The sequence below is a fragment of the Diaporthe citri genome, assembly GCF_014595645.1.
Source record: "Diaporthe citri strain NFHF-8-4 chromosome Unknown scaffold_6, whole genome shotgun sequence".
NCBI lineage: Eukaryota > Fungi > Ascomycota > Sordariomycetes > Diaporthales > Diaporthaceae > Diaporthe > Diaporthe citri.
Genome location: NW_025064851.1, coordinates 4046729 through 4061379, shown reverse-complemented (window position 1 = coordinate 4061379; position 14651 = coordinate 4046729). Strand labels below are relative to the sequence as shown.

The 14651-nt window shown below is 57.6% G+C and overlaps 4 protein-coding genes across 4 annotated transcripts; 3 read left to right on the top strand and 1 right to left on the bottom strand.

Annotated features, from left to right (window-relative positions):
• Positions 1–782: 782 nt before the first annotated feature.
• On the bottom strand, positions 783–1671 carry INS49_013060 (uncharacterized protein; the record flags this gene model as incomplete). Its single annotated transcript, XM_043173762.1, has 2 exons — positions 783–1338; positions 1397–1671. 2 exons carry the CDS (start codon positions 1669–1671, stop codon positions 783–785), a joined length of 831 nt encoding a protein of 276 aa, XP_043023059.1.
• Positions 1672–3870: 2199 nt separating this feature from the next.
• Positions 3871–10506, top strand: INS49_013059 (uncharacterized protein; the record flags this gene model as incomplete). The annotated part of the gene is made up of 6 exons (XM_043173761.1): positions 3871–8044; positions 8960–9271; positions 9343–9803; positions 9863–9962; positions 10107–10316; positions 10388–10506. The coding sequence occupies 6 exons, from the start codon at positions 3871–3873 to the stop codon at positions 10504–10506; spliced, it is 5376 nt and encodes a 1791-aa protein (XP_043023058.1).
• A 1229-nt stretch (positions 10507–11735) lies between these two features.
• INS49_013058 (uncharacterized protein) lies at positions 11736–12892 on the top strand (the record flags this gene model as incomplete). The annotated part of the gene is made up of 2 exons (XM_043173760.1): positions 11736–11922; positions 11988–12892. 2 exons carry the CDS (start codon positions 11736–11738, stop codon positions 12890–12892), a joined length of 1092 nt encoding a protein of 363 aa, XP_043023057.1.
• A 655-nt stretch (positions 12893–13547) lies between these two features.
• On the top strand, positions 13548–14600 carry INS49_013057 (uncharacterized protein; the record flags this gene model as incomplete). Its single annotated transcript, XM_043173759.1, has 2 exons — positions 13548–14103; positions 14236–14600. The coding sequence occupies 2 exons, from the start codon at positions 13548–13550 to the stop codon at positions 14598–14600; spliced, it is 921 nt and encodes a 306-aa protein (XP_043023056.1).
• Positions 14601–14651: the final 51 nt, after the last annotated feature.

The following is a 14651-nucleotide window of genomic DNA, read 5'->3' as shown; positions in this document are numbered from 1 at the left end:
CAGCAGGAAATGCGGTAAGTATGGGTCGGTTGCATTAGCCGACATAATCATGCAAGTACGCGAGCAGCAAGAAGGGGATGAGAATAAGGTGGCCTGGGGCAGAAAAGTGAGATTTGAAGGCGCTTGAAGGAGATAGGGATTTGGGATTTAAATACACACGAGAGAAGCTCGTCAAATACACATGGAGTAGCTCCATTTGTATCATTCCGGGAGGGGCAGCGAACGAGACAACGGTATGTCGACTTGCTTACAGCAGATATTGAAACCAGGCACCGTCTCTGTAAGAATGATCTTGTCTTCTTCCTGTTCCGCTTGACTGTGAAGTTCATGAATCTCCCAAATTGTGACCACCCAAGCCGGCTATGAATTGCTCAGTCTATATATGTAGAAGCTGGAGTGAAATGCGGCGCAAAGATCTACCGTAAAGATGCCATTGAAACTGTGACCCAAATTGAGGTCCAAGTACATGAGGCATCAAAGTACCCGAGGCAGTTCAGTCGCCAGGAGAGATGCGTAGGAGAATTCCGTGGCAAGACTTCATCTGACAGTGAGGCCCTAAGCAGTCTCACAAGGCTTCTTCATTCGGTTGCAGCATGCCCGTCGCATGTAGCCAAGAACATGGCAAGTATATGTGTATAACATCATGGTATCTCATTGCCCTCATAAAAACATAAGTCTACAAGCCAAAACGATCGACACCAAAGCACCCCGCTCTAAAGAAATGATTCAAGAATACATGGGCGCATTGCGCAGAAGAGAAGACAATCACAAATCTTACAACATCAGACAACACTTCCTGGCGCAAAGGGCGGTGCCTTGCCGGCCTTGACAAGGTCGACAGTCCTCTTCCTGCTGGTCTCCCGGTAATGTTCCCTCTTCAGCTTGGCTAGGAGCCAGTACTGGTACAAGGCGAACAAGCTCAGTCCGACGGCTAGGCTGGCGCCCTCAATTGATACGGTCACCAGGGCGGCGATGCTCCAGTGCCAGCCGTGCTGTACATGGACTACCACCATTGTTCCTATGAATCCCGCCAGGCTGTTGAGGATTAAAGGAAGGTAAATTCGGTTCATCAACCATATATAATTGCGTCGCCAAAAAACCGCGAGCCAGAGCATGCCGAGGACGCCGAGGAAGAAAAAGACGCAGCAGATCGCCAACAGAGGGACGGAGGGGATCTTCTTGAGTGTGGAGGACGTGGTGAGAGGTATAGATGACAGCTCATCGTTGTCGCTCACCATCAACGACCTGTCGGCTGGGAAGCCCGTGAAGTTGCAAGGGGCGATGACAAAAGCAACGAGAACCATCCACGCGAACAGATTGGCGAAGATGTTGTGGGCCCTTGGAATTTTGTCAAGGTTCAGCAACATGTTCAAGTACCTTGTCTGGAAACCGCTACCGCCCCGCTGATGTGACGGGGGGAAATAGGGCGGGCGTGGAGGACTGTTTGGAGAGCGAGGAGAGCGCGGGTGGTGTGGATTTGTGGGCGATGGTGACGAGGTTGATGGCTGTTCCCGGCTTTTGACTCCGGCTCGGATCGTTCGACAGGGTCGCCGTGCTGCTCGTGCTGCTCCGAGGGCTGCTGGCGCTGGGAGGTGGAGGAAGCGGTGCATTGCGAGGCTGTGTATAGGTCTTGGTCAAGGCTGGGTTCTCATCGTGGATACGAATAGGCATCCGCGGTAGAGGCCACTGCGGCGTGGGTGGCGAGTGTCCCGTTGATGGCCTCCATATTGGCGAAGTCTTTTGTCTGGGAAAAAGCCCAAGGCTTGATCTCTTCTCCCTACTCCTTCTCTTCTGCCCATGGGAGGGCAGAAGGGGCTCCTGTGATGGACTCTCCTTTGGCGTAACCGGTATGGGCAAGTGAGAGCCCGATTGCCGATCCATATTGGTCTGTAATGTCGAGCTTGTCCCAAACGATATCTGCACGGCGGGACTCCGAGGCTCATTCAAACTTGAGCGGCGCCTGGATCGGTGATGGCGTACTTTGCAGTCAGGGATGCAAAGAGACTAGGAAGAACCAAGGAGGGAAGCCGAACGAACGGAAACGGAAAAGAGACGACTCATGATATAACATGGGCAAGACGGAGAAGGACGAGAGGAGGGGTTCGGATGGAAGGGCAGGATTGGGTGGGGAATCCTTTGTGATACACACGATGGTCGAGAAGCCCAGCCAAGGCTGACTGAGCGCGGAGGTGAGAAGAATATGGAGAGATGGAGAGATGCAGAACAGCAGAACAGCAGAACAGCAGAAAGGCAAGAAGAATAGAGAAAGCGGACGAGCGCCCCTTACTGATCAAATACGCAGGCATGCCCCAAGCTGTGGGCTGTGAGTTGTGGTCGGGTTGGCCGCATCGTGCTATATTGATCCCGATGGCCATGTTGGCTGCGGTGGAGGCGTGATGAGCTCCGTTTCTTCGCCCGAAGGAGGAGGTGGGGGGCCGGGGCCAGGCCTGACGAGAAACAACAGTTGCAGCCAGGAGAGCGCAGTAGTGCGCAGGTGGCAGAGCAGCATGGACGATAGGAATACGGCGGGTGCTCTCGGAGTCCCGCCAGAGCGACCTCCTGTAAGACGGGAGGGCAGGTGTAGGCCGAGGGTGTATATAAATAAAGATACAAGCATGCAGGTCGGGGGCGGGAAGTTGATGGATGGATCTGGCCGATCCTTTGGGCGAGGCTGAGGCCAAGCCGGCTAGTTAGTGCAAGAGTGTACGTACCTCCACCTGTTTAACATGTACTTATGTGGAGGTGTGGTGTAAGCTGCAACGGCAGGCGGCAGAAAGGGAGATGGAGGTGAGATGAGACCCTCGATACTAATATAGAGCCGTTGCCCACCCCCAGTCGTGATTAGAGAGTTTGTCTGTCTGTCCGGCCGTGCTGGCCTTGAAGAGCGAGCTGGTCAGATTGATGTGGGTTGGATACCAAACCACTGTTGGAGTGAGTGGATCGTTATTGTTGTGGCACAATCGAGACGCAGAGAACCCACACCCACACCCACGCCACCACAGAGGATGAGAGCTTTGCAACGGCCCCAACGCGCTGTCCAGTCCTCAGGTGGGAAGTAGGCAGTGTTGGTCAACCTCTCTGCAGTCTCAAGCGACTCGAAGCCAGCTAGCCATTTTCAACTGCTGTTGAGAGGGTTGGAGAGGGTGCTCACTCTTGTCTCATCCTTGTTCTCTGTGACTCAGTGGGAGGCGGCTGCCTAAGACAATGAACAGAGCCTCCGTCATCTGATGGATGAAGAACAGACGGAACGAATGGGTCATGCAGGACACGGGAAAGAGCCACCATCACTGTCACTGTCACTGTTGAGCTTTTGCTGGTATTTCCAACGTACCAACGTTGCTGTTATCATACGCATCGTGTAGAGGGAGCGAACAGGCGCGTGAGAGCCCCAAGGTGAGCAAGCGGCGCTCCAGGGAAGAGGAAACGAGGGGAAGGTACCCAGGTACCTCATCAGGATGCAGTCTAGCCCGGTTAGTCTTGGCATGGCCTACCTCCGAGCTGTAATGGCCTCGTCCGTCCTGCCCAAGCTCTGCGCTGCCGCTGCCGCCAATTCAGTCAATTCCTCCAAGTCCAAACTTTTTGGTGGGTCCTGACCGTAATCATAGCATCTCATTGGCCACCTGTATTGCCGTGGTCTTTGCGGCAGGAAAGTGCCCCACTGGGCTCTCCAAGTCCACCTACCCCGTCGGCGATCGCATCTAATCGCATTTACTCCTCCCTGCTACCTTTTGGCCGCTTGAACCTCGAACAACTTGAGCTCGACTGCTTACTCTCTGCATTCCTGGCTGTATACATGTGCTCCTCGACAACCACCACCCCCGACCGCATCTCATGTATACCCCACGGGCAAGCTGTTCATAGCCACCGGCGATGACTTCGTCCCACTCTCAGGAAGGCCCCAGCGGCCACCACAGTACACCGCAACCACAGCCGCAATCGCAACCGCAACCGCAACCGCAACCGCAACCACAAGCCCAGTCGCAACCCCAGCCCGCAGATGGCCAGCCGACTGCCTCGAGAACACCGCCCGCCAGCGATCGGCCCTCCGACCAAACACCCATTCAGACGAGCCGTGTCGACGATACGACAACAACAACGAACCAAGAGTCGGCGCCGTCCAGGAGTCTGCCCCCATCATCCGACCCACCGGCCCATCCTGTCCAAACCTCGACATCACACGGCGAGGGGATTCCGCCGCGCCGCCGCCCCGACGATGGCCACATGAACAAGTCCAATGATTTTGTTGAGAACTGGCTCATCACGACTGACCAGCTGCCGCCGCAGTCCGTCCAGGCTGGGACTGCTGAACATGTCGCGCCTCCCGACGCTGCTGTTGCTGCTGCTGCTGCTTCTACGGCAGCCGCAGCGACAGCAGTCGAGTCCCACGCACCAAACGGACTTACCAGCGACTTCGCCAAACCTGACGTAGCAATGCTAGGACAAGACATCCCGCATGACTTCGTCCAAGGCTTACCCGCAGATCTCCCTGTGACGGGAGACTCATACCTCCCCATATCTAGCGAAAATCTACCTCTTTCTTGGTCGCTCCCTGGGCCATTTACCTTCCAGCCTGGCGTCTTTCAGCCTGGCGTCAGCGTTTCCCAGGGAAATGACGAAGATATGTCTGATGACGCGGCCTCACTTGACGAGCCAGTATTGGATGGGACCAGTTTCGACCGAATGGCACGCCTAGAGTTTGCTGATACTTTCGTTGCAATAACAACAAATACGACAATAATAGGACGAGATCAGCGCGTCTACAAAAGGGCTGTAATGAATAAAAAACGCGCCGAGGGCGGCTTGTCTCCTATGTCGAGAGCAGTGCCACAAAAACGTGGCCACTACAGCAAATCCTACGTTAGTCAAGAGGGTGGTGCTCTGGGCCCCGAGTCGGACGGCGAGGGGAGGTCCAGATCGTCCAAGCGACGTAGGACACTTGACAACGGCCAATATACGCTTTCGCCCAAGCAACAGACACCAGCCGCGGATGACCCTTCAGCACCTGACAACGTCATCAGCAGTCGGCAATATGTCGACCATACCCCAGGAGCGGTACCCGTCGACATGGATAATCTTCGCCCTTCATCCGATGATGTAGCCAGAATAGACATCCACGGTGCCGGCCCCGACATCATTGAGACTTCCAAGGGCATCTCGAGGGATCATCTCAAGATACAGTATGATGAGGAAAATCGTGTCTGGCAGGCAACAGCCATCGGCAGAAATGGCTTCTTCTGTGAAGAGAGGCTCTACCACAAGGACGAGGTTGTCACTCTCCGCTCTGGCTCTCACCTTCAGATCCAAGCTGTCGGCTTCATATTTACGATCAGCGGCGTTGAAGATGGGAAGCTTGGTAATGAAGAACCAAGAGCCTACTTCGAGGACGGTAAGAAGATGAGTCTCGACTTTTCCAACTCCCGTTTAGAATCCGACATGCGATCCACCGACGACGCGTTATCGTCGCCCGTACAAATGCCTACTGCGTCCGCAATGCTCGATACCGATGACTCGGATGACTCAGATAGCGAGGCTCACGGGTCCACCAGCCTCAAACCAGCTGTCAAGGATGTTGCTCGCAAGGCCGAGCCGGAGGAACCTATACGGCCAACGATCGAGTCCGATCATGTCAAAGAACCCACGCAGACGGTGCAGCCGGACGCATCACAGGCTGTGGTTCCTCCAAAGAAACGTGGGCCAGGGCGGCCTCCGAAGAACGGCGTCATGTCGAAGAGGGAAGAGCGTGAGCTGAAGAAGAAGCGCGAAGAGGAGGATAAGAAGAATAACCCACCTCAAGAGCCGGGGAACCCCCCAACGAAGAGGAAGGTCGGGCGCCCCAGGAAACATCCTCGGCCTGAAGATGAGGGCGACCAGCCGGAGAAGCGCAAATACAAGCCACGCAAGCCAAAGAACGAAGATGGGGAGGACGATGAAGATCCGGAGGGCGACAAGGCTGACAAACAGAAGCGACTTCAAAAGCCAAAGACTCCACCATTGGACTTAGGCAAGAAGGAGAATTTTACGGAAGAGCAGCTGCAGAAGCCCAACAAAAACTACCAGACGTTGATTGACGAGGTCTTGTCCAAGGGGCCTGAAGACGGCCTCACCCTGAAGCAGATCTACAAGAGGATCGCCAGGCAGTATCCGTATTTCTTCTTCATGGTTGACACCAAAGGCTGGGAAAGCAGTGTGCGACACAATCTCATCGGGAGTCACTGCTTCCATAAGAACCAAGAAACGCATCTCTGGAAGCGTGTCCAAGGCATTCCCCTGGAATCGGGTAAGAAGCGGAAGCCGAGCGACACTGCCGCAGAGCCGCGGGGTCCACAAATTTACAACGGCAGCTTCAATCCTTCTCACGGCTATCAGCAACCCCCGCACCCCCAGCAATATCCAAATCAACACATGGTCCCCGCTGGAGGTGGCCCTCCGATGAATGGGATGAATGGGATGAATGGGATGTCCCGGTATCAACCCAGCGGTCAGGCGCATCCGGCTGCCATCCCAAATTCGACCCTTCCTGGCACTACGCCGAGCCAGCAGGCCGCCACTCGCCCGGGCTTCCCACAACATACACCGCAGCAGCAGCAGCAGCCACAACAACTGCCGCCTCCGCCGACTACTGTGTCCCAGCCAAGTACCTATGCCGCTACCGCGGGACCGCCAAGGCCACAATACCCAAGCTCCCAGCAGCATCCTTACAATCCCGCATTCAATCAAAGGCCACAACAGCCACCAATGGTACATGGCACTGCCGCTGGCACTCACCAGACACAGAACCACGCTCAGCACCCTCTGGCAGGACGACCTGGCCAGGGCGCGCTGACGACAAGTCAGCGAGGTCCGGCTAACGTCCATACTGGTCCGGTACAGCAGAATCAGCGAGCTCCTAGCTTACCGCACCCACAGCAGCCCGTGCCAAACACTGTACCGCCCGCGGCTTCAGGGCCCGCGGTGGAGCCTTCACTGAGAGAATTCCTTGGGAAGTTCTCTAGCGAGGTTGTTAAGCAACTCCAAGGCCGCGTAAAACGCCCACACGCTGTTGCTGTGTCTGTTATCAATCGTGGGCTGGGCTTAACCGACATGAGCCTGGCGCCAGAGCACGAGAACTTCGAGAAGGCGATCATCAGCATTTTCCACACACACAAGCTGACCTACTCCAAGCCGAAGGCCACCACAGCGTCAACGACCGCGACGGAGCCATCTAGGCCTCCGCCCGCTACAACAGCGCCAGCTGTGAACGGGAACGGGAACGGGACCGGGACCGCGGCCGCAGCTGGATCGGCTCCGGCAGTGCCTTCTCCGGTGCACGCAACACCGATTTCCGCTCCCAGTGGCTCTGCTCCTACTGGCTCTACTCCGACTGGCTCTACTCCTACTGTCTCCGGCCCCAATGATTCTGCTTCCAACGGTTCTGGTACCGCCGCAAGTAAAGTCAACGGATCTCTGACTGCGACCGCCAACGCTCCAAATGGCACCACTGTGGGAACACATCCTGTGCTTGGTCGCAATGAGTTATCCACTACTGGACCTGCTCCGGCCGGCCCCACGACACCTTCTGCTGCTCCGGAATCTGCTCAAACCAGCACCGCTGTCGGTGCTGGCAACCCGTCTGGATCATCGACTGGTCCCCAATCCAATGGTGTCCCAAAGGTCAACAGCCCCGTCCCATCCCGCTCAAGCGCGACACCAGCACCAGGCACCCCTGCTCCCGATGCGAACAACGTGCAGCTCCTGGACCCGAAGCTTGTTGAAGTGATTCAGGATTACAAAAGGCTCAGCCAGCAAGTCCTGATTCCCCAGGTCGGTAAGCTCCAGGCGGAGATACTGGTGATGAGCGCGGTGAATCGTGTACTGGGGTTCACAACCGAAACAATCGTCCCGCACACCAGTCAAGGCCAGAAGCTCGGCCTTAGGGAAGCGGAAGACGCGCTTATCAACAGCCTGAGACCCCGGATAGATGCTTACCTCAGGAATAAGCAAGCGCCTCCTACGGTTCCTTCTGCGGCGCCTACAACGTCAACACCTACGCCTGTCCACGCCACCGGTACCATGCCGTTGGCATTATCAACCCCCTCACGTTAGAGCTGGTGGGAGATCGAACTAGCTGCAGCACTTGAGGAACGTTGGAACTCGGAGTGGTGCCCGGGGCGCTTTCTGATGAAGTGCCCTGGCGAGAGTCGTACAAGTTGAAATGTGTCGAATACCGGTTTGTATGGACGTCGGTTGTTTTGATTGTTGACTCCAAGTCATTTGATGCGATTTTGTCATCACCGGCGAAACTTATGGTGGTCAGTCATGTTTAGACTAGACCAGGTGAAGGGACGGAGTTGGATCTTGGAGGCGTTTTAACGAATGGCATGGGTAGGCGCCAGTCTGAACATCGGAATGCATTGTTACTGCTCAGGGATACCTCGGTTTTCAGCCTCTTGTCTTTTCACAATCACGCACAGCGCAAAGGGTCTCATAGTTCAACCACTGGTTCGCACACTTTTCCGAATACCGTGGGAATCACTGAATCGATACCCCGAGCAATAGATAATGTAGTCTATAGTTAATGGACTGTCCAAATGAGTTTGGTCCATCTCCTGTCACTTTGTGCAGTATGTGTCCGGCTCGGCATTCGCATCGGGTTCCCATGTTGAAGGCGGGGACATGAGGGCCGTGATATTATGCGAGAGTGGCAGGGTGATAATGATGATGATTTGCCGACCCTACGGCCACGGATATACCTCCTCCCCTGTTGAGTTGAGAAGTCCAGACGATTGATCGCGCGGCCTGCCAAACCTGTCAAGCAGCCTGGTCCCCCCCCCCCCCCCCGCATTTGCTGCCCATGGCACCCTTGGCTTCCCCGGCGCACGTTAGTAGAAGCTTTCTCTCACAGTTCTCTGTCCGCTGTTCTTTGAAGGTTTCCACAAGGTACTACCTGAAGCTCGCATAGCAGTATACTAATACGCACCAGCCGGCCTACAACAGAACGTCGGTCTGCTAGACCAACGCATGGCCCTCGAGTGGGCGCGAGATAACGTTGCCGCGTTTGGAGGCGATCCTTTGAAGATCACCGTCTTCGGGCAGTCGGCCGGAGGCGCGTCGACCGACTATCTCAACATCATGTACCCGGACGACCCCATCGCAAACGGGTTCATCCCGCAGTCCGGGGTGGCCAGCGGCGCGGTCGGGGCGCTTGCGGGCACGCCCGAGGACGCCGCCTCGGCCTGGTACGACGTGTCTGCCTCGGCGGGCTTGCGGTGGCGAGGAGGCTGGGCCACGGACGGTTGACTGCATGCGCATGAAGACGACGGCCGAGATCCTGGGTGCTGTTGATGAGAATGATCTTATCGCTAGTGGGTGACATGTTCTGGAGTGGCTACATCTTTCCGGGTGGTCTTCAAGCTTGGAACAAGACACCAACGACACCCCCAGTCCAAACAGGCTTCTCCCCAGTGGCGGATGATAAAACTGCGCCATCGGCGGCTGTGGACCGCATAAACGCAGGCGGCTTCGCCAAGGTGCCGATGCTAGTGGGCAACGCCGAGAACGAGGCCGGGTTCATCCGGCCGGTGCTGCTCGCGTACACGTGCTTTGACAGGTCGACGGTGGACACGATCGCGCCGCTGACCAACGTGGTGCAGCCGATCCTGGACATCGCCAACCTCGTCGGCTTCACGTGCGGGGCGCGGCAGGCGGCCGGGCTGAGGGTGGACCAGGGCGTCACGGCGTACCGGTACCGCCTGTACGGGGGCAACTACACGAAGCTCCATGTCAACTACGTCGGGGCCGACTACCACACCTCCGAGCTGCCCGTCGTCTTTGGCACCTGTAGACCGCGTCGTGGCTGACGGGCATCCGGGACACGCCCGCGCAGGCGTCCATGGGCGCCTTTATGAGGAACGCCTGGGCCGAGTTTGCGAGGGACCCGGAGGACGGGCTGGCGAACCTGGGCTGGCCGAAATATGATCCCGACGGTAGGGCTGTGCTTGATTTGTTATGTTGATCCTTTCTCCCTCTAGTCTCTTCCAAATGCCGTCTACCCTTCCAGACCCGTTCCAGAGAGAAGTGAAACAGCCCGGCCTCAGTTGTTCAATTGCTGAATTGTGTCCTGTTCTTAGACGACACCCTTGCGCGGCTCGCATTCGAGGGCGAGACGGAGCCGTCCTATGTTGACCCAGATGACACGGACACGCTGTGCACCCCCATCAACTTGGTGCTGAACAGGGTCACCGGGTCGACCAGCACCGTGATGAGCTGCCTTCACTCCGCCCTCATGGCCGTCGTGGCCAACGGGACGCAGTCAGAACAGGTGAAGCAGGCCCTGGCTAGTGAGTGCTACCCTCCCTGACTTGCTTACTCGAGCCAGTCTTCGTTGCTGACCATCTCATCCCTTCTGCAGAGAGCTCAGGGCCTCTGAACCCGACGTCTGTCACAGACATAATCACGGGTCTTGCCAGCTTGATGGGGAAGCTTTGGATCACTCGACGCGACGAAGGCATGTTCTCGGAGGAGTTTTGAGTGTTGCATTTTGACTCGATACCAAGGGTCGCAAAGTGTTGCCAAGTTTACGAAACCTTCTGTGTTCTCTTCCAATACGCAGCGAGGTAAAGTGGTGAGTCTCATGGCCGGATGGTCTGTCTGTAGGGGGTGGGCTTGCTCCGCAGCTATTGTTCCGAGTCGTGCCCAAGTCGATCACTTACTCAGCGGTAATATATACTTAGGAATACGATTTACCAGTTCTGGTTGAAATGCCGGCACGCGGTGAGAGTGCTGCAAAACATTTACCCGAGTGGACACACAGGCTGCCCAATCAAGCTGCCTCAAGCAGTATCAATGCGTTGGGTTACACCATGAGCAGCCCGCAGAGCCCGCAGAGCCCGCAGCGCCCGCAGCGCCTGACAGACCTGGGGCCGAGGCCCACGGTTCCCGGCCTGGGTTTTGGGGTTAGGATTTAAGACGTCGGGGTTAAGGCGCCGCTTATCCAGGTTCTGCGCGGTTCTATGGCACCGCTGCGCACAACGACCAAGGCCTTTTCTTGACTCATTCCCGGCGACAGCGACGTCGAGACTCGAGCCAATTGCAACACATGGACCTGAGCCGTGCCACCCGCTGATCCAATCTGGATGCACCCTCGAATTACTAATTGTCATTAGGGCTTCAGGGGCACGAGCTCAGAGCTGGGTTCTCCTCCGAGTCGGCGCCAGCCGTTCGGCAGGGCTACTCAGTAGTGGTCAGGTTCCGTGGTGAGATCCTCGGGAGTGGAGAGCGTTAGAGCAAATCAATGCATGCACAGGAATTTCAAGGCTCGGGCGGGAGGCTAAACGCCGTGCCATCGGCGGTCGAAGCGGCCGCTTCGAAAATGTGCTGCCCTGTCTTCTAGTCCGGAGCAGTAACGGGGCCTTGTCTGGGCAGGACCCGGCAGTGGTCTCCTGTCTGTCTGAGCGGTGGCTGCCAAGGGCCCGAAGCTCGTCGGGTGCTGTACGTCATTGACAGGGACAATGCGAGGTTGATGGAGATACGGCGATAGCGAGGGGAGGGCAGAGTCAGACAACATAAAAAAGCCAAATCGCCCTCATCCTCGGTACACCTCGTAGCCTGTCCGGATCACTCGATCAAAGGACAACACCTCGATACTCACAATCGACCTCCACCACCACTCGCTCTGATACCCATTCACCTCGACTCGACTCGTCTCGTCGCCGCACATCCTGTCTTCTCCCATCTCATACTAGACCACACACATCACCATGGCCGCACCAAAGTTTGAGGGATGGCTGGGCAAGGACGAGGAGTCGGTCCAGGGCAAGATGGAATGGGGCGCGTTCGAGCCCAAGAAGTGGACTGAGGACGACGTCGACATTGAGATCTCCCACTGCGGTGTCTGCGGCTCCGACTTGCACACGCTCAAGTCCGGCTGGGGGTCAACCCCTTATCGTGAGCTCAGACTCGTCTTCTTTGCGTCCACGTTGTAACCCTCTGCTGACACCCTTCTCTCGTAGCTTGCGTCGTGGGCCATGAGATTGTCGGCACCGCTGTCCGTGTTGGCAAGAACGTCTCGCACATCAAGCCAGGTGACCGCGTGGGCGTGGGCGCTCAGGCCCGTTCGTGCCTGAGGTCGGACTGCCCTGACTGCAGCAGCAACCATGAGAGCTACTGCGCCAACGAGATGCTCGCCACCTATGGCTCCGTCTACCCCAACGACGAAGGCAAGACGTACGGTGGCTATGCGGATTACAACAGGACCAACGGCCACTTCGTGGTCCCAATCCCAGACGGCCTCGACAGCGCAGACGCAGCCCCGATGCTGTGTGGCGGCGTCACGGTGTACAGTCCGCTCAAGAAGAACGGCTGCGGGCCGGGCAAGACGGTGGGCGTGGTGGGCGTTGGCGGGCTGGGCCACTTTGCAGTCCTGTTCGCCAAGGCCTTGGGCGCGGACAAGGTCGTCGGCATCAGCCGGAAGTCGGACAAGAGGGACGACGTGCTGAAGCTCGGGGCTGACGCCTACATCGCCACGGCCGAGGACAAGGGCTGGGAGACCAAGAACAAGCGCACACTCGACCTGATCATCTCGACGGTGTCGAGCGCCAACATGCCCCTGACTGACTACCTGGGCCTCCTCAAGACGAGGGGAACCCTGATCCAGGTCGGTGCTCCCGACGGCGGCAACCTCCCTCCCATCAACGCGTTCACCCTCCTCGGTAGCGGCATCAAGATCGGCGGTAGCGGGATCGGCAGCCCCAACGACGAGATCCCAGAGATGCTCAAGCTTGCGGCGGAGAAGAAGATCAAGCCCTGGGTCCAGGCCAGGCCGCTCAAGGAGGCGAACCAGGTGGTTGTCGACATGGAGGAGGGCAAGGCGAGGTACAGGTACGTGCTGGTCAACGAGAACTATGGCAAGCACTGAGAGCGCTGTGTCGGACGGACTGGATAGACCCAGGGTGTTGTGATGCATGGCGGTTGGCAATAGAGTTTTAGAGAAGGTATCGTTCCAAAATACAGCACTGAGCCGTCCAAACCCTTGACCGACACGCCGTGTGACGTGAAGGCGTGACGGGTTCCAGGACTGGAGGAAAGTGACGAAAGTGATGGGGACGGTTGAAATCGAAGTGGAAGAGGTGAGGTTGGAATAAGGAACATGAAATGAGCCGTCATATGCAGGGTGACTGACCATCAAGGTCCCAACAGCGGGGATGGGGTGCGGCTAGCCCGCCTTACCCGGGCTGTGCTGACACCACCTCCCCCTCCTCACTCCATTTGTCTCTTGCCCAACCCAACAGTCACATGTGGCCAGGATCCTACTCCTAAAAGCTGACAGACAGACAGGAAGGCCCACACAGCAGAATAGGGAGCCACCAAAGACGGTGGGCCAGGCACGTCGTGATACTTCACCACACACTTGTAGTGTGACGCCTTCTCGCCCTCACACAATCCACCCGGCACGGCGGAAGAGAGCATCCACAAACACAACCGCTGCACCTCTGCGGCACAGCCAAGGTGCCACTTGACCCACGCCACACAACAGGCCAACCACGAGAACACACCAAAAAAGAAGGAAAGACATGGCCGCCGCCCTCCGGGTCCTCGCAGAGACAGACGTCCGCGACCCAATACCGGCCAAGGTCCTCCTGTCGGCGCTGCAGGCCCCGCCCTTTGTGGTAGTCCCGGGCACCTTCAACACGCGGGACCTGGGCCTCCTCCTCTCCCCCGAGGAGGTGAATGGCGGACAGGCGGGAGAAGAAGCGGCCGGAGGCAGGATCCGCCCGGGCTTCATCTTCCGCACCGGCGGGCTCGAGGCCCTGGCCCGCTCGCGCGACGGCCGGGCCGTGCTGCGCGACACCCTGAATGTCCGGCGCATCTTTGACCTGCGCTCGCGCGAGGAGCACTCCCGCGCCCCGGACCCGGAGGTCGAGGGCGTCGAGGGCGTGTGGCTCGGCGACGGGGTCGGGGCGGAGGACAACCCCATGTTGGACCTGAGCCTGTTCGTCGAGGGCGAGGGGGAGGAAGGGTACATTCACATGTACATGGACGTGCTGGACAAGTACAGCGGGACCTTCCGGGAGGTGCTGGCGAGCGTGAGGGACCGGCCTGGCGAGGCGATCCTGTTTCACTGCACAGGTGAGTGGGCTACATTTTATTCCCTTTTTTGACCGAGCCACCCCCCCCCCCCCTTCCTCCTTTCTTGCACGGACGAGAGGTCGGAGTGCTGGGCCTCTTTTGTTGACCAGGGTGGTGTGGCGTGCTTGATAGCCGGCAGAGATCGAACTGGTGTGCTGTCGGGCTTGCTGGAGACGCTGGCTGGGTACGACGCCGAGACGGTGCGGACGGACTTCCTGCTGTCGCGGATCGGCACCGAGGTGGCGCGCGAACACCTCCTCGCGTTCGCCAGGAAGCATAGCATGAGTGCTGAGGACGATGACGACGGCTCGGCGTCCTTCGATGAGGTCCCTGGGTTTCTCAACCTGGTCAGCTTGAAAGGTGCTTGCTGGGACGCGTTCGTCGAGGCTGTGGGGACGAAGTTTGGAGGCTTCGAAGGGTATGCGACCAAGGTGCTGGGCTTTTCGAAGGAGGACCTGGCGACCATCAAGAAAAACTTGAACGAAGCCCCTGGATAGGTGGAACTGTGGCTTGCGCCTGTCCTTGTCTTTGTGACTTATCCATTTAAT